Genomic DNA, 17,440 nt, shown 5'->3' with positions numbered 1-17,440 from the left:
TGTGATTGGCTTCTGCATGGGGGCAGTTGGTCCATGGGGCTCAAAGCTGAGGGAATGGAGGGAAGTGTGGAACGCTAAATGCCAGCTACAGCAGAACCAAATGGAGGGCAGTGGAAAGAGCCCTGGATCTGACATTGGAAATCTTGGTACTTAGTATTTTCTCCTGTCTGGGCCTCTTTTCTTGGTTAGTAGCTGTCAAATGAATGAGGGGGTCAAGTAGATGAGCCCTAAAACAGATTCCAGCCCTAATCTCTGATGTTACTTGTCTCATGCAGCACCACTCGTGAATGGAAGCAGGCAGGAGCTGGTTTTCTGATCTCTAGTCAGGGGAGCAGTGGTTGTCTCATCTGATGTGACTTGTTGACTGTAGAGAGAATCAGGCACTAAGTATCTGTGGAACAACTTTATTTAAGTACACTGGGCACCACCAGGCAACGTGGTTAGGAGACAGGCTGTGCAGGGCAAAGGCTGGGGCTGAGAAGGAAGGTGGAAGGAAGCACACTGCAGTCTGGTTGCCACATTGCTTTCACACACACCTGGCCCCCCATTGGTTGGGGCCTTTGGTCACGGTGGAATCGGGGGAGAGGACACTGACTGGCATCTTCGGAATTTAGAAATGGGATAGGCAGGGGCCTGCTACACATCAAAGGAGGGCCACAAGATTATTCATAATGCCATAAGTATCAATGAAGGCAAACAGGCACCAAGGGGCTCCTAGATAATAGGCCACTGTTCAGGGAGGGGTGGCTCAAGCCAGATGCTTCAACTGAAACTGATCCAGAGCAGGATGTAAAACCATCTCACTGGACAAGGGATGGGGCGCTGTCTTTCCTTCTTTAGGCATTAGAAGAAAGCATCTGCTGCCTGGAACCCCTGCTTGAAGGCCTAGGTTTGAGTTAGGCAATGCCAACTCAACTTCCTAGTATTCAGATACCTCTTCCAGTGATTTCTTTCAGTTCTGGATGGTCAGCAGCAGGTTAGGGGCCCCGAATGCACCCCCCATCAGACTCCCTTCACCTCAACTTACAGCTCTGGCTTTCCTTCTTTCTTTGCTAGGCCTGGGACCCACAATGAAGCGGAGGGCACAATTCAAATTCAAAACCTAAGGCTGGCCAGGCCATTGGGTTCCCAAAGGCGGTCTGCCAACCCAGTCATCTCTGTGCACCCAAGAAAGCCAGAGACCAGTCTCCTTTGCACCTCTGCCCAAGAACCACCCCCAGGAGGGCTGCAGGGATAAGGCACCTTCACTTCCTTAACTTGAGACAAGCTACATAACCCCAGTGAAGGCACTGGCACCTGATGCACCAGAAAAGCCCACTTTGAAATCTGCCTGGTGATAGAGCTGTGAGCAGGAGGAAGGGATTAGTGTTGGCAGAGATGCCTTTGCTCAAAACCTTTAGTTGCAACTGGTCCCAGTGCCCATGTCTGCTACCTCAGTAGGATACTGTTAACAGTACTTAGTGGGACCTGGTGGGTGCCCTATCTCTCCAGGGGCTGGGCTACTACACTAAGCTTAGGTGCTGTAAACATTAGTGTATAGAGGGAGACTAAGAAAGGCAGGCATTAAGCAACTAGGGATCTACTCTTGCTGCCTCTTCCTCCTTGGCCCTCTTAGTGACTAGGAGGTTACCAAACCCTTTAATAATAAATAAAACCATATGGCAAACAGGATTTCACTTAAACTGCATTGAAGCAAAGATGGAGGAAAGCACATTTAATGTCCCTGCAGCTGCAGCTTCCCCAGCTTCCCTCCTCATCTGGCCCACCTGCCACAAGTGCAACTTGATCCAAAAGGCAGGTTAGCCCCCACCCTGGCTCCTTAAACTCTCCCCTCTTAGTTTTCTCCAAGGTTTTCCATGCAGAGGAAGAACAGCAGAAAGGATGTTGTGAGGGATGTGCTTAGGTGGCCTGGGCATCTGCACCTTATCCCAGCTGGTGAAGCCCCTATCCTCCACCAATTCCCTCCTGTGGTCCTGACCTTAGGTAAACCCAAAGATTCCTATCCTCTCACCTATTCCCCTAACCCAGGGATTTCTGAAACAGCTCCAAGTGTGCTTCTCCTTATTCCACAAACAAAAACAGCAAGAAAACCAAACAGTTCCTGCACAGGTCCCTATGATCAAGTGGCCAGCAAGTAATAGTGAGGAGCAAAGGGAAGGTGGTAGGCCTGAGCTCCAGCCACCTGGGAGGTGGTCGGGGAGATGGTGGCAGGGCCTTCCTCTCGGGTGGTTCAGTTTGCCCTCCTCCTCTCCCTACAGCAGTAAACGTAGTCCCAAAAAGAAAGGAAAAGGACCAATGGACAAAGAAATGGGGCACTCCAGCCAGGTGTTCTCCCCTCTCAGACGCAAGTTAGTGGTCAACCCCTGGGTCCTAGGCTCCATCGTGGGGGAAGGCACCGGGCTTCCCGGGCCACACTGGCACACGCACATACACACGCATACATACCCACACCCACATCCACACATACCCACATACAGGCAGCTCCTCACACACTCCAACTCAAGAAAGCGAGTTTTAAAGTGGAGTTAACTTCGAAGATAGGTGAAAGAGACGTCCGAACATTAAAAGGTTTTCCTATGGATGGATCGGGCGCCATCTTCTTCATATTCCTTTTTAGATACCCACATCTTCTTAAAGGTGTCCAGAGAGGCCAGAATGGAACCCCTGAGACAGAAGAAACCCAAAAAAGCAGCATGAGTGGCCTATGGAGCCCAAGCTATATCTAAGCTAGAACCAGGTTAAATTGTTCCTGAGCTCAATTAAGCCTTAGCCTTCCACCTATTCCCATAACTACTCACCCAATCCATGTTGAATATAGTCTCTCCTGAGGAGCAGATATCTGAGAAGAGGTTGGAAAGAGAGTGGTGAGGCTCAAATCCCTCCCTTTACCTCCCCAAAAGGCAGCCAGTGAGAAGAATCAGTTTCTGAGGGAAGGCTCACTGGGGCAGGTAACCTCTCTGGCCAGCAGGGTAGCCAATCCAGGATACTGCACAGACTATACTCAACCTGGTACCTACTACAGGGCCTGGAAAGCCTGGAATGACCTGTTGGGAAGGCCCTAGTCTAGAGATCTAGGTAACCCACCCTAGAAAAAGTCAGTGGACACCATGGCAGGTGCTTAACTTCTCAGCAAAGACCTAGGCTATCCAATCCTTTTCCCTCTAGTCTCCATATCACTTATGCTGACATAGTCTCATCACATACTGGGGTGTCCCTTAGGCTAGGGGCAAAGGAAGCAGAAAGATACCTGCAACCTTTACCCTGCTTTTCTGATAGCAGTACCAAGAGGACCTCAGAGTCACAGGTTTAAGACCATGGCATTTGGAGGAGTTAGAATTTCTCTCCTGGCAGCATAAAGGGAAGACAGAACAGACATCATTTAAGGCCTGGATCTTGGGGGCTTGGCCAGAATCTGTTCCTCTGGATTGTGGCCTGGGCCATTGGAGGAAGCAGTCTAGGGGTTGAGGCTCCAGGGCAGACCATTCCCACATAGGCTTTTCATACCCTCAGAAGCTACTCCCATCCTTGTGCCAAGCCCATATTTTTCCTACCCTGATTTTCACATCTTTTGGAGCCAGTTTCTTCACTTCACTCAGCAGTCTGTCACCAAAACCTACAGAAGTCAGGAAAGGAAAGTCTTGGGTGATTTCTCTGGTCCTCTGTGACCACGAGAGCTGAGCACCTGGTTACTCAAGAGGGTGATGACAAACCTTTGAACAGGGTGGAACCTCCTGAAAGCACGATGTTGGAGAAGAGCGTGCGCCTCAGGTCCATGTCAGACTTCTGGATGGCAAACACGAGCACTTCATGGATACCCTCACTCTCCTCGCCAATCAGATCTGGCCGGAACAGAAGCTCAGGGGCACGGAATCGAGAGGGGCCAATCTGCAAAGCAAAAAGCCAGCCTTAGAGGAAGCGGCAAGGGGCTGATGCAGAAGCTTTAGCCTCCTGAATATCCAGAAGTTTAAGAAAGAAAAAAAGAACCACAGGGCTCTTCTCAGTGCTCAGGGAATTTAGAAAGCCCAGGCTTAGGAAATAACCTGTACAAATATATTAAATTAAATAGGCCTTGAATGCAAGCCCCTCGGGTAAGGTTAAGTCCTGCTAAGAAAAGGAAACTGATCTCTTGGGCAAGATCTCTGAGTCTCTATTGGAAAGTAACCCTTTTCTGCTGTTGAGAGAAGCCTAAAGCCTCAGCCTGAACCCAGACCAAAAAAAAAAATTCTTAATTATCACAATCAGTCATCCCCCTGGCCCACTGAGAACAACTCCTGAGTATTTCTGTTGACAGCCCACTTTTCCCTATAAGGAACAAAATTCAAGATGCTTAAGCATCAAGAAGTAATAGAGAACAAGGCTGAGTTTCTACTAATAGCAGGTCTGTGATTCTATTTGGCTCCCAAGCACCACTGTCTCCTGTTTCTGGCTTCCTAATGTTTTTGGTAGCCCAAACTACAGAATAATGTTTGCTTCCGCATTAAAGCAGCTTTGAATTTCCATGGACTGGGCAAAGAAGCTGTTCCTTTTTTAGACCTGGACCTCCCCATAGGTAGCCCTATCCCCAGATGTTCTCTAGCAGGTTTGTGTCCTGTCCAGATACCTCAATGGTGCTTCCATCAGGTAGGTAGTACTGAGCCTTCTCTGTCTCCAGAGTCTCATCTTTCTGTGGGTTTATGGACAGGTAGCAGGCTCTCTGTAGGGCAAAGCATAAGAGGGGGTTAGAAACAAAAGTTATCATATCAGAGTTAGAATGCCCCACAACAGAAGCCTACAATCTATAAGGTCAGTCTTGAGAGCAGGCCTTTCTATGAGAAGAAATGGCTCTGAGTCTAATGTCCTTCCTCTTCCTTTCAGCAGTTTTTATCACTAGTCTAACCCCTAACCACTTGGCACATGTGGCTCAGGTGGGTCTGGGAAACTCCCAGTTCTTCCACAGCCTTAGCTACCATAAGCATTCTCTTTCCATATGAGGAATGTGGTCTTGGGGTGCTCCCTCACTCCCATGTCAGGTCTTTGTAAGGTTTCCGTTTTTTAAGTTTAGGAGGATGGCAGAGGTGGTGAAGGCACATATCTCAACACTGGCCACCAGAGGGCAGCACTTCAGGAAGCTGAGCCTCTGCTCCATTCTGGCTAAGGAGAAAGAGCTTTCCAAGGAGAGCACGGACAGCCACAGTGGCTGAGCTCCACGGCCTTCCAATTCTCCCTTCCCTCAATACTTCCAAGGGTCTCTAATAGTGCTGGTAGAGGTGTTCTCTCCTCTACACAAAAGGGTCATGACCCCTCTAGTACTAGGCAGAGGGTCCTCATGAGTTGCTCTGGTCAAAACATTCATTCCCCTGATGAGTCTCTCTGAATTTAGCTAGACTGGTCTTCAAATTGCAGACATACAGTCCATCACTTGGCTTGTACTGGAAGCATTTCCAGCTTGATAGGACCTGTCAGAGATTGTATTCTGCTGGCACTGCCTTTTAGAACCCAGGCCTGCCTCTGTGCCACATTAAGGAATCAAAAATGGATAGAAAAATCGATAGAACTTTAGTGCAAACAAAGCCTCAACTGCAAATGGGAAATACAAAGAATTAACGACAATCAGTGGCAGAGCTGGGACTCAAGCCCAGGCGTCCTGATTCTAAAGGTGGAGCTCTTTCGACTATTCTGTACTCCGGCTACCAGGAGGCAGCCTGGTGGAAGAGAAGGAGTTGCTGGGAAGCAGATGTACTGACACCTCCCTACTCCTGTTCCCCCAAAGACACTGAATTTCCCTGGAGGCAAGGGGGTGGTACAGTAGATAAGAGTACTGCACTTGCTCATCAGGAAGACCTAAGTTCATATCTTTCCTCAAACATTAACTAACTGTGTAACCCTGGGCTTCTGTTAGCCTGTTTCTTCATCTGTAAGATGAGGATAATAATAGCATATACCTTACAGAGTTGTCATGAAGTTCCAATGAAAAAATACACATGTAAAACACTTTGCAAACTTAAGATCACTATTATAAGTGTTAGTTATTATTAGATATTATTATCATGATTATTACCCTTTCCTCCCCATTTCTGGGAAGTTGCCTTAGTGCTCTCTATAAGCCCTGCTCCCCTTTCCTGACCGGTAGCTCTTGATTCCAAGCACACAGTTCTTGGTGGTGTTCCCATCCTGGGCAGAGCTCACCTCTTTGATGGTCTTGACAATCTCAAACTCCGATGATGAGTGAAAATCATAGCCCTCTTTTCGAAGGTAGAGACGGAGGAAACGGGAGACATCACGGCCAGCAATGTCAATGCGCATGATGGAATGGGGCATGGCAAAGCCCTCATAGATGGGGACCGCGTGGGTGACCCCATCTCCAGAGTCCAGCACCACTCCTGTGGTTCTTCCTGTCGCATATCTGAAGCAGAAGGGATCAGGAATCAATAGCTTGACCTTTACTCCAGGAAGAAATCCACTCCTCGTAAGCAAGCTGCTCAATTCAAGTCAAAGTCAAAGCCTTGAAATCATGGACAAGGAAGGAACTTCAACTCCTTGCCTCTCAGTTAATTCAGGTAAAATAAAGAAAACAAGAGACTAGAGGGGAGACCTGCATATTGCCTTCCCCCCACTCTGCTGAAGAATTTAAGCCCTCTGAGTGGAGGGACAGCTTTGTCTTTGTATTCCCAATGCCTAGCACAATACCTGGCACATAGTAGGTGCTTAATAAGTGCTCATTAAATGAATTAATAAATACTTTTCTCACTGAGTTGCAAGAAAAGCACTTTGTAAATCTTAAAATGTTATGTACACATAATTATAACCCATTATTATTTCTACAATAGCCTCCTTGGAATTGGACCTACTTCCTAAACCCCCTAAACCCCCTAAATGGGGTTGAAAAAATGAGGCAAGATTTGAGAAACATACACAATGAGCTAATCATCCTCCCAGGAAACCAAAACCTTACCTACTTCTTCTGCAAACCAGGTTCCCTTCCAGAAAGTCCTTGGAAAAGCTGACTCCCTCAGTAGAGAAAACAGCTTTTCCTGATTTGTTCCAGTAACCCCATTCTCCCTAGATAGTAGCCATGTTCTCTAGATAGAAACCATAATGAAGAAATGGGCACACCAGGCATTAAGGGATGTGGTGGTGTGCAGTGAGAGAAGAACAGGGTTTTAAGGGAGTTTCAGTGGCATATGCCAACCTTTTTTTTTTCCCCCTTCAGGACTCTCAGCAAGCATTCACAGATGTGGATAGCATGGGTAAAGCCATTTCCTAGATTTACTACCACCCATATGGTTCTGTCCATTGGGTACTAAATTCAACGCCAATCTGAGCTGACAGAAATCTGAGTGGACAAAGACAACAAGGAAATCTCATTTGGTTTCCCCAAAGACCAATTCCTCCATGATTAGCATTTAGCTTCAATACCTCTATCTTTCCCTTTTTTCTGCCTCCCCCAACCCTTTGCTAGAAAGGGGTATCAGGTTGTTCTGACACGACTTAGCTGGGAGGAGTGGGAGACTAGCTTAGGTCAGCAGCCTGATTATCTACCCCTGGGGACAGTCAACTACTCACAGGCTAAGCACAGCTTGCATGGAGATGAAGAGGGCTGGCACATTGAATGTCTCAAAAAAAACTTCAGCAGCACGTTCCCGGTTTTTTCGTGGGTTCAAGGGAGCTTCAGTCAGGAGCACAGGATGCTGGTAAAAACAGCCCCAACCACACATGAGTGTGACCTCCAAGATTTTACTCGTTACTAACAGGGTAGGTAGGTAAAGAGGAAGATAGGAGCCCTGAGGTGGTAGGAGGTTGGTCCTGAAGGTGGTCAGCTGATAGAGCCACCAGATCTCCCACCCAACAAGCAGGACCTTGGGGAGATTCTCCCCAAGGTTAAGACTTTCTGAACTTTTCATGCCTTGGAGGGCTTCCGGTTAACAGAACAACTCTCACCTCTTCTGAGAAAGTCTGAAGCTGGTCTTTAGAATAGACATACTGCCAGATACGCTCCATGTCATTCCAGTCCTTCACAATGCCATGTTCCATGGGGTAGCGGATGGAGAGCAGCCCACGATGCTCCTGTAAGCACAAAGCAAAACCTCAGCCCTATGGTCCAGAGTCCTGGTATCTTAGTGCTGTGCTTGCATTTGGGGAGAAAGGGGAAGAGACTGAGGAGGAAAATGTGGTCTTTGGAAAACATAACTTGGGTATGGAATGAAACATATTTTCAGATATGGTCAATGTTGGCTCATGTTGCTTGATGATTCTTACTTGTTATAAGAGAAAGATATATTGGTAGTGTGAGTTAGTAGAAAGTAACAGAAAAGCCACTAAAATATAAAAAAATACACTGAGGAAAATTCAGAAGGGGTCACAAACAGGCAAATTTTTTTTTTACTTCCTTGTTCAATTTAATGTGCACATACATGTAATAATATATATAACTGAATATAATACAAGTTAACAATTTTATATATAATCCTCCTTTTCAAAGGGTTAGGGACTTCAGCTCCTCCAAACTCAACCTACAATCTAAGAGCCTTTTCTATATCTTTGAGGTTCTTAATGTGGGATACATTAACTTGTTTATCCTGTAGTTTGATAATTGTATTTCAATATAATTGCTTTTCTTTGTAATCCTATATATTTTATTTAGTGCCTTTTAATACATTATTCTGAGAAGGGGTCAGATGGGTAGGCAGCTCATCACTCAAGCACTCTATGACCCCCAAAAGTTGAAGAAATCCTGCTTTGGAACGACCCAATACCCAAACCTCCCTTCTTCGATGCCTCTACTGCCAAACTGGAAGAAGTGCCAACCTATTAGGATCTGAAGCAACAGGTATAGGGCATTCTGCTCATTATCTGGACAAAAATAAAGAAATTTCTTCTCATGTATGTGTACCTGGAAGGTCAAGGCCAAATCCAGAAGTAAAAATATCGCCATTCCTCTTGGTAGAAAATAACTGAAGACTTCAGCAATAATGAATTAGATGAGTGCTTAATCACTACAACCATTTTACAACCAAAATACTGAGAAGCAATCGATTTTTGCATCATTTCATTTCTTTACATGTCACTGACAGAATCCCAAAGAACAGAGTCTCAATTTCAGGCCCATGTTACTGTATGTGACAATGGGATCAGGAAGGGCTCCCAGACAAGAGGCGGCTGCTGTGAGGAGTGGGATGAAGCAACGGGTAGGATGAGGACTACATGGAAGACCCTGAAAGGAAATTGTTTCTTTTTGTGGTTGGGTTCATTTGCTGAGATGGCCAGCACTCGGGAGAAGGGGTGGAGTGGGGTGGGTTTTAAGATCTGGAAGGGAAAGTTCTTCTATTGGCTTAAGATGACATCCATAGTTTATTACCTCTGCTTTGGGGCCAATGAAAATATCCCCTTCCAGGGCTCCAGCCATGACACGGACATGTTTTGGTCTGCCTACACTGCGAAAAAACAGAGAAAGGTGATTTTACAGAAAAACATAAAGAATGTCAGTGTGTCTTTCTCTTCTCCCCCTTTAAAAACTGAACTAAATTTAACAAATTCCTCTCTCCCTGCACAAGACATACTTTGCACGTAAGTATCCAAGGGGAAAAGGACCTTATCAAATTTCCAACAGAATGTCACACCTCAACACATTGTCCTCTGTGGTCCTCACATATGAGCAGAGGCAAGGCAGAACCGTGAGGTTCTTCACATTTGCCTTCTGGGCCTTTTGCTTCCACTCCAGTGCTCTTCTGCTTGTGAACTCTCCTGTCAAAGGGGAAAGCTACAAGAAACTCATCCTCACTCAGGTCTGTGTACTTGGCTCTCTCTCATGGATATCACAGTAAATCTTAATAAATGATTGCTGAATAAATGAATTGTCATTCTGAGGAATATGTGCATTTTAAAAGACGACTTCAGGGCAATGTTTAAACCAAATGAATGACTCACTACTGTTAGAATTTTAGCACCAGCTGAAGAGATAGTGAGGCCTCTCAAGTCAAACCAAATAAGTGGTCCAGCCATTTCAACTATCTCTAAAGCTGACACTTGCTTCTTACTGTCTCAAGTATCTGAGTTGTCCTCTCAGCTCTACCTAGGCTCCCAAAGTAGGATTTCTTTGAAAGGAAGGAGTCTGACCCCATAATGACAAAGTCACCCACCCTAACCTCTGATTAAGCCATAGTGTGACTTACTAGTTTGGAAAACAGTACTTGGGAATTTGATCTCCTGCAAAACCAGCTTTAATCACACCAGAGCCCTGGGGAGAGAAGTGAAGCAAGTTAAAAGTTTAGGAAAAACAATGGAGAGTCAATGGAAAGTAACTATGAGTTCTAAAGCCATAAATTCAGGGATGAAGTCCCAGGGATGCAGTATCTTCCTTTGGCATTTGGGGAAAACACATTCTCCTAACTATAACTACGCATAATGCTTTTAAATGCTTTGAGAGCTCAGGCTTGGATGCAGGTAGCCTTTCTTTCAATCCCAATGAAACACCAACAGGCCAGCCCTCCAAAGTATCCTGCTGATGTTGAATTTGATCTATACAGATGCTAAGGAGGCTGACCCTGAAAGGAGATGTAATTCAGTTCACAGTGCAAGGTTCTACTAGTCAGTCTCCGCAGGGAAAGGGAGGAAGATTCTTGCTTAAGACCCGGAGGAGAGGCTAGTTCAGACCATGAGGACTGGCCTTGGCCTTTGATGCTCTATGGTTGTGGGTACAGTAACCGTAACTGACAGCTAGAATCTTAATTCAGCACCTTTAGTACCACTCAATGGCCCAATGAGGTTAATCATCAACTTTAGGAACAGGTACCAACATTAGGCATAACAGATATCTGAGGCTGAACACTGCTTTTAGGTATACACCCTCTGCCTGCCCAGTACTCTCCTCCACCCTGCAGGATTTAAAGCTTCCACTGTAACTGGGACAGGTCCATTCCTGCTGTTCTTTTTGTTTTAGCCCAGGATCCTGCTATTTTCAGAATACATAGAGAATGATATACCAGAAACTGCTCCAGCTCACTCCTTTTGTATCCAATACCTATATACAACCACAGTAGTCTCAGAGAGGAAGGAAGATTGACCACTTTGGGGCAACAGTCTAGTTTTCTTCTAAGAAGATTAGGTAGAGGAAGTAGAAAGTGATTAAAGAACAGGGAAAAGGAGATGAGGGTAGAACAAGTCAATTCTCTGAGCAAATGATAATGATGAACCATTGCCAAGAAAAAGGAAATGAGAAGATCGAATGCAAATGGTGTAATTTAAAGCAAGTATGGGACAGAATTTGAAATTGCTCACTAGTCAATTTGAGAAGAAAAACTGCCCTAGTAACTCCAAGATAGACAGGAATAAAAGCCTGGAAAAGCCTCAGCCAGAAATTGGACACAAGTGGAGAAAAGGAGGAATTATATTATTGTGGGTTCAAGGACTTAAGTTCTGGAACCTACAGAGAAGATACCATAATGAAGTGATGAGAACTGTTCTTGGTAAGAGGAATCCTGGGAAACTGGCTAACTCAAATCTCTTGGATTGCCCACTGCTCTTCTCTGGCCCTGGAAACGTAGATAGGCTGTTGGAGCTCCAGGAAGGTTTCCACAGGATGGAAACTTGGAAAGGAAAACTATGTGAGATTTACAACACTGGTTTTTAAGAGGTATAGTCTCCTTATCTGTATTTCAGTCAATTGCCACAGAGATTTAAACATAGCAAATACTTAATGTTTATTGAATTGATTTGAATAAAATTATGCAAAGAGAGGTCTTAGGGACTAGATTTCAAGCCAGACTAAGATATTATATTCATTTCTTCCCTTCTTTCCTTCATAGCAAGAACATAATAAGCTTGATGGTCCACAAGTGTTATACATTGCTTATATTTTCAAATTTTTTAAATGTATTTTATCAGTTTCACTGATTTTTCCTCTCTTTTTGTCTGTAATATGGTGATGCAAAAAAAAAATACAATAAAATTTATTTTAAAAGAAAGCCCAAACAAAGAAAAAAAAGCTTGCTGGTTTCAAATAAGATTCTTCACCTAATGGGAAAAGGGACTTTTAAAAAAATTGCCCTCCTGGGGTTGTGGAGACACATATTCCACCGTGTTCAAGTTCACTTTTCTTACCAGATCCATACCCACTTTGGGATTGCAAATGGAAATGGTGATTGGACTGGGGACAGGCAGCTGAAATTCCTGAGAGGTCCAAGACCCAATCTGACTCCAGAGAAGCTCAGGCAATGCTGGTAATGATGCATGAGGTAGCATCACACTCAGCCCCAGAGCAAGCAAGGACTGTTAGGGAGTGAAATGGACCTGCTAAGAAACTGGGTGAAGTGCAGAAGGGATAAGTAGCAGCAGCATCTCTGTTCTGCTCCAGCCAAACCACTACAGCAAACAAAAGGGTTATGCCAACTTCCTTAACAGCAATTTATAATTAGGAACTTTGTACCTGGCAAATGAGCTGCCACTTTCTTTGTTATTCACCATGGCAAAAGTCAAATAAACAAACACATAGCAGCAGGCTCACTGAAAACAAGTGTTCATAAAATATTTGATTTCCTCATTAAATATTTGATCTCTGAGAAGAACCAGAGTCTGCTGCCAGCAATGGCTACATGGAAGAGAGTCATTTTGGTGCTGAAATGGAGTTTCTAATGTGGGAAGACAAACCACAAGTTCCTCAGCAGGCACCAGAAGCACACAGCAGCCAGACTGCCAAAGGACTGGGACTGAAAGAAACTGACCACAGGCACTATTTAACACTATAACTGTCCATCCCTGAGCAGTCTTCCTCCTTGTAAGTGGCAACAGGAATTCAAGGGGGCAGGAGTCTCTCGATAGGGAAAGTCAGGAATCAATGTCAGCAGAAGAATTCAAAGAATACAGTCCTACACTTAATCCTTGGGCACAATATGATTTTAAGGTGTTTACAACTGCCTTTGGCTGTTTCTTCTCATATCCATTTCAAGTTTTTTCTGGACCCTCCACAGCACCTTGGATAGTGTGAGACTTGGCCAAGGCACTTAGTACACACTCAACTGATTGGCATAATACTTCTTAAAATAATCTCTTCTTTACCCAATCCTTCAGGATGTTGTTCAGGTACAAACCAAGACTGTGAATGTCAAATTCTATGTGAGGGCATGATTTGGATTGGTTTCATTTTCTAGTCCATTTTAGGGTTTCTAAGATTTTCTAGAATCACTGAGCTGGAAAGAGTTTAAGAGTGAAATAACTATTTTCTTAATGATGAAAATCTGAAAAGCTGAGGCTGTTTTTTTGGCTGTATCTTATCTACAGCAGAGGGTCACAGAATCAGAGCTGAGATAGACTGGAGAGGTCATCTAGTTGAAGGCCTTTATTTTACAGATAAAGACACTGAAGAGTTCAGAAAAGTTAAGAGATCTGCCCAGGGTCACACAGCAGGTGAGAGGCAGGACTAAGATTCAAACCCAGCTCCTCAGACTACAGTCTAAAAACAACTTTAAGAGTGTATAGAACTTTGATCTTTTAGAAAGTAAACTGTAACCTTTGAGTTCTTAAGTCACCAAGGACTTGGGGCGGGAAATGATGATCACGGATAGGCAATAAGTTCTCTTTTTACCCAAAGAAAATTGAAAAACAATTTTCTTTTAAATTTTTAAGCAAATTTATTTGTATCAGTGATTCCTGTAGTAGATAACACAACTTTCAAAATATGGTCCACAGGCATAGTTGTAGACTGAGGGATCCTCTATTAGGAATCCTACGATTTTAGAGCTGAAAGAGTCCTTAGAGATTATAATAGAGTACAGTCCACACATTTTGCACACTAGAAACTGAGGCTCAGAAAGTAGAAATGACACATATACGGATCACAGATCTACAGTTGGAAGAGATCTCAAAGGCCACATTGCAGTCCAACTCTCTCATTTTACAGATGAGGAAACTGAGGGCCAAGGGTTACATTGCCTTGTCCAAGATCACACAGGTAGCAAATTTTAGACGTGAGATTTCAAACCAGATCCTTCTTACTACAAAGCCAATGCTCTTTCCACAGTTCCACAATGACTTGCCCAGGGTCATACAGAAAGGTGGTGGCAGAACTGAGACTAAAATCCAGCTCTTTTGACTCAAGTCCAGTATGCTTTTTACCATACCATTCTACTTCATTTTAGTATTGTTATATTTAATAAAAACATCTTTCTGACTATAATTACTCATGATACTTACCTCATTGATACTTGCAAAATTAATTTCATTTTTTTTCTCATTAATTCTAGGTAGCTTTTTGTGGTGTCAAGCAGGAGTAATATATGTTAGATAGCAGTGGTACCAGCCAGAATAGCTGATGAAAAAAATCTGTTTTTTCTTCCCTTCCTTAATCCCGCCTTCTAACAAGTACTGCATTCTTAGCTTCCAGGAAAAAGATTTTTTACAAAGACACAAAGTCTTCATAAAATGCTAAAACTGTGAGACCTATTTCCATCAGTAAACACTTCTCATCAGAATAGATACCTAATTCAGTAATCTAATATGGCTCATTCTACTCTTCATCCTGAGAACTAAAAAGAGCTGCAAAAGAGTCATCAAAAAATTAGCTCAGAATCTCAAACACTAAGAATTCATTGAGATCTCAAATCTAAATTTAATGTGGCATATTCTCAGCAGCATCCTAAGGATGAACGACAAGTTTCTCAGATTTTGCTTTCAGTAGATGTACTGGCACAGGGATAAAAATGTTTTCCCACTGAAAAGACAAAAGCTGAGTCTTCTCGTTTGAAAATTAATAATAGTATTGTTACTCTTAAGTACAAGTTAATATGTTATTAGGGAAAGGAAGAAGGGTGAACTCCGTCCAGGGGGAACTAATTATCCTTTATAATAGAGAAAGAGCAAGGAGAATGATGGAAAGAGTTAGAGTTGAGATTATACATTAATACAAGAGGCAGGGATCTGGTTAAACTGATGGACTTGACATTTCTACTCCTTAGCACTGCTGAAGGAAATTTAAAAATTGCTGTCAATTTGCTAAATGCTAATTTTACAAAGGGGGCAAAAAGAAAATGATGATAGACCAGTTACATCTGCAGGAGGCCAGTAGACACAAGAACCTAAATTTGAAAAGTAAGGGAGAACACTACTCAGGCTATTACAGTGTGAATGCAGTTTTCTTTTTTCCTTCGGCCCTCTGGACTCTTGGGTTGTTTATCACTACCCTACTTAAGTTGGTCTCACCATTATCACCTCCTTTAAGTCAGATCCACGGAGACAGCAAAGGCAGCTGATACAAACTTCCCTGGATCTGGCAGACAAATATTTCCCCAAGGTCGTGATCAATGTGGCAAAGTTCAAAGGGGGCACCTCTGGTAAACGAGATTCCAAGTAAGCCTATGTTGAACATTAGCACCTGTAATCACTTTTTACCTTTACGGAGATGGAAATGCAGTTGTTTCCAGAAAGGGAATTTAGCCCCCACAATCAGAAGTACATTTGGGAGGCTACAGTTCGATCTTCCCCCAAAACTAGAGGTGCATTTGGGTTTTTCTCAGGAGGAGGGGAACCTCCCTGCGTTATGACCCCCTGATTAATTAACACCACCATTATAGTGACCACAAAAACAATAAAGCCCAAGGAAACTCCCTTACAGCCACCAAGGCTCCCAGGGAACCCCATCCTACCCCACCCAGGGCCTGGACTTGGCCTTCCCACACACCCACCCCACCTAGGCCCAGGACTAAACAAAATCAGGCCCTTCCCCACCCATGGGCGGAACCTGTCCCACTAGTCTCAACAACAGGAGTCCCGGGAGCCAATCCTTGACACTCCCTTCTGCCCCGCCCCGCCCCACAGAAAGAGGAAACCCTACGGCATTCCATCAGATTGACTGAGGAGCTAGCCAATCCCCTCAGAGTGCTGCCCCTTCCGGCTAGCCCGAGAGGCGGAACTAACTAGTTGAGATAGACAGCTAAGCGAGCCAATAGGGTTATCAGAACTAGAGAAGGGGCTGGGCCCTGGGCACCGACAGAGCGGTTAAGGCCCCTCAGGCCAAGGGCCCGATAACCCGGGGGCTAGACGTGGGGCCTTTTTCTCCTCTGACCTACACCCTAGGGATGCTGACTTATGGACCGGCTAGGGACTGCCTCCCTCAAGGAGAAGGGGACGGCCAAAGCCTTCTGACAGGCCGAGCCAGTGACAAAGAGTCAGCGGCCAGGGCGGGGGACCCTCAGACTAAGATAGCCCGGCCCTGCTCGAGGAAGAGAGAACCAAGACTCACGTTGTCGATCACGACAGGCTGGTTGGCGATAATATCGTAGGACTCCATGGCAGAGGGGTTTCTCCTCCGGAGGAAGAAACTGCCAGCCGGGTCCGCTGCTGCTACCGCCGCTACACATGCGCAATGCTGTCCCCGGGACAAGGAGGTCGGGAGGGGCCGCTCCTCGCCCTCCGGAAGACTACAGTCCCCAATATGCTATGCGGTACCCCCCTCCCCCTCCCCGGAAAGCCTCTCTTACTCTTGTTTCAAAATCGAGCTAAGCTTTGCATGATGGGTACCAGCCTTTCCCTCGCACAGCACTTTGGGCTTTGTAGTTTACTTAGAGAAGTGTGGAAAGGGACATAAATTGTTTGCCGTCGTTGCATGATGGGATATGTAGTCCATTGAGGCTTTGAGGCGGGTTCGAAATGTGTGCTGGGACATGCAGTCTCACCGGGCTGTAGCTCTAAGTACTTGCCTGTGGCCTCTCATAAATCCGCTACATACCGGGAACTTTTCTCCACAGTGAAATAACTTATTTTTCATTCTTGCTTTATACTTATATTTTATCCCTGCTATTCGTAGGGCCCATCTCCTTTCACATTTTTGCATGGCTTCGATCTTTTGTTTTGCAACGTGTGTGTGTGTAGGGGGAGGGTTCTAACATTCATGAAATCAGCACAATGTCATCTGCCAACACAAGCATCTTTAAAACCTTACCGTTTAGACTCCTTCTCTTACGTTTAGACTTTGTTTTGGACTTCCTTCCTGACAATGCCCTTTGGTAAGCCCATGTGTCCATTGATAGTCATCATCGGAGGTTATCTCTAAAGCTGGAGCGTACAAGGATTCTTGTTTGATTTTTTTAAATGGAGCTGTGCTTGGTTGACAATGTGTCAAGATTGAATTTGGCTGTATAAAGTCACATGCTTTTTTTTAATATTCGACAAACAACAAGCCCAGTGAGACCTTGTATTCTTTGTTTCATTCAGTCAGTTGTGTAACTATAAAGATGTGGTCTGTTACAGAACATAATTTATGAAAACCTTTCTGTTCTTTCTCATATTTTCATCAAGGATGCCCACAATATGTGTTCTTAATTCTCATAATTTTTGTAGGTATATGGGTTTACTGTTATTGATTTTTTAAATAATTATTTTCAGTAGTAAAAATGCCCATTTCTTCCCCTCACCCACTTTGGCATCCTCTCCTTTTTATTAGATATCTTAAGAATCAGTCCCTCAGCATTCATAG

General features: G+C 44.5%; 1 protein-coding gene across 1 annotated transcript; it reads right to left on the bottom strand.

Moving 5' to 3' along the window:
• Positions 1–388: 388 nt before the first annotated feature.
• On the bottom strand, positions 389–16,338 carry ACTR1A (actin related protein 1A). The gene is made up of 11 exons (XM_027851703.1): positions 16,208–16,338; positions 10,149–10,213; positions 9,335–9,410; positions 7,918–8,043; positions 7,543–7,667; positions 6,166–6,382; positions 4,601–4,693; positions 3,711–3,885; positions 3,552–3,613; positions 2,799–2,839; positions 389–2,664 (listed from the first exon to the last, which is right to left on the bottom strand). The coding sequence occupies exons 1-11, from the start codon at positions 16,253–16,255 to the stop codon at positions 2,562–2,564; spliced, it is 1,131 nt and encodes a 376-aa protein (XP_027707504.1). The 5' UTR covers positions 16,256–16,338; the 3' UTR covers positions 389–2,561.
• Positions 16,339–17,440: the final 1,102 nt, after the last annotated feature.

Source organism: Vombatus ursinus, unplaced genomic scaffold, assembly GCF_900497805.2.
Source record: "Vombatus ursinus unplaced genomic scaffold, bare-nosed wombat genome assembly UNPS02009205.1, whole genome shotgun sequence".
NCBI lineage: Eukaryota > Metazoa > Chordata > Mammalia > Diprotodontia > Vombatidae > Vombatus > Vombatus ursinus.
The sequence above is the reverse complement of the archived record's forward strand: the minus strand, read 5'-3'. Positions and strand labels throughout refer to the sequence as shown.

What these genes read in the sequence shown, in the direction of transcription:
- ACTR1A (XM_027851703.1), bottom strand. Translation starts at nt 16,255, where the DNA reads ATGGAGTCCTACGATATTATCGCCAACCAGCCTGTCGTGATCGACAAC. An exon ending in TCATTGGCCCCAAAGCAGAG is followed by an intron (nt 8,044 to 9,334) that starts GTAATAAACTAT and finishes TTGTGCTTACAG; the next exon opens with GAGCATCGTGGGCTGCTCTC. An exon ending in TTCAGACTTTCTCAGAAGAG is followed by an intron (nt 7,668 to 7,917) that starts GTGAGAGTTGTT and finishes TGTTTTTACCAG; the next exon opens with CATCCTGTGCTCCTGACTGA.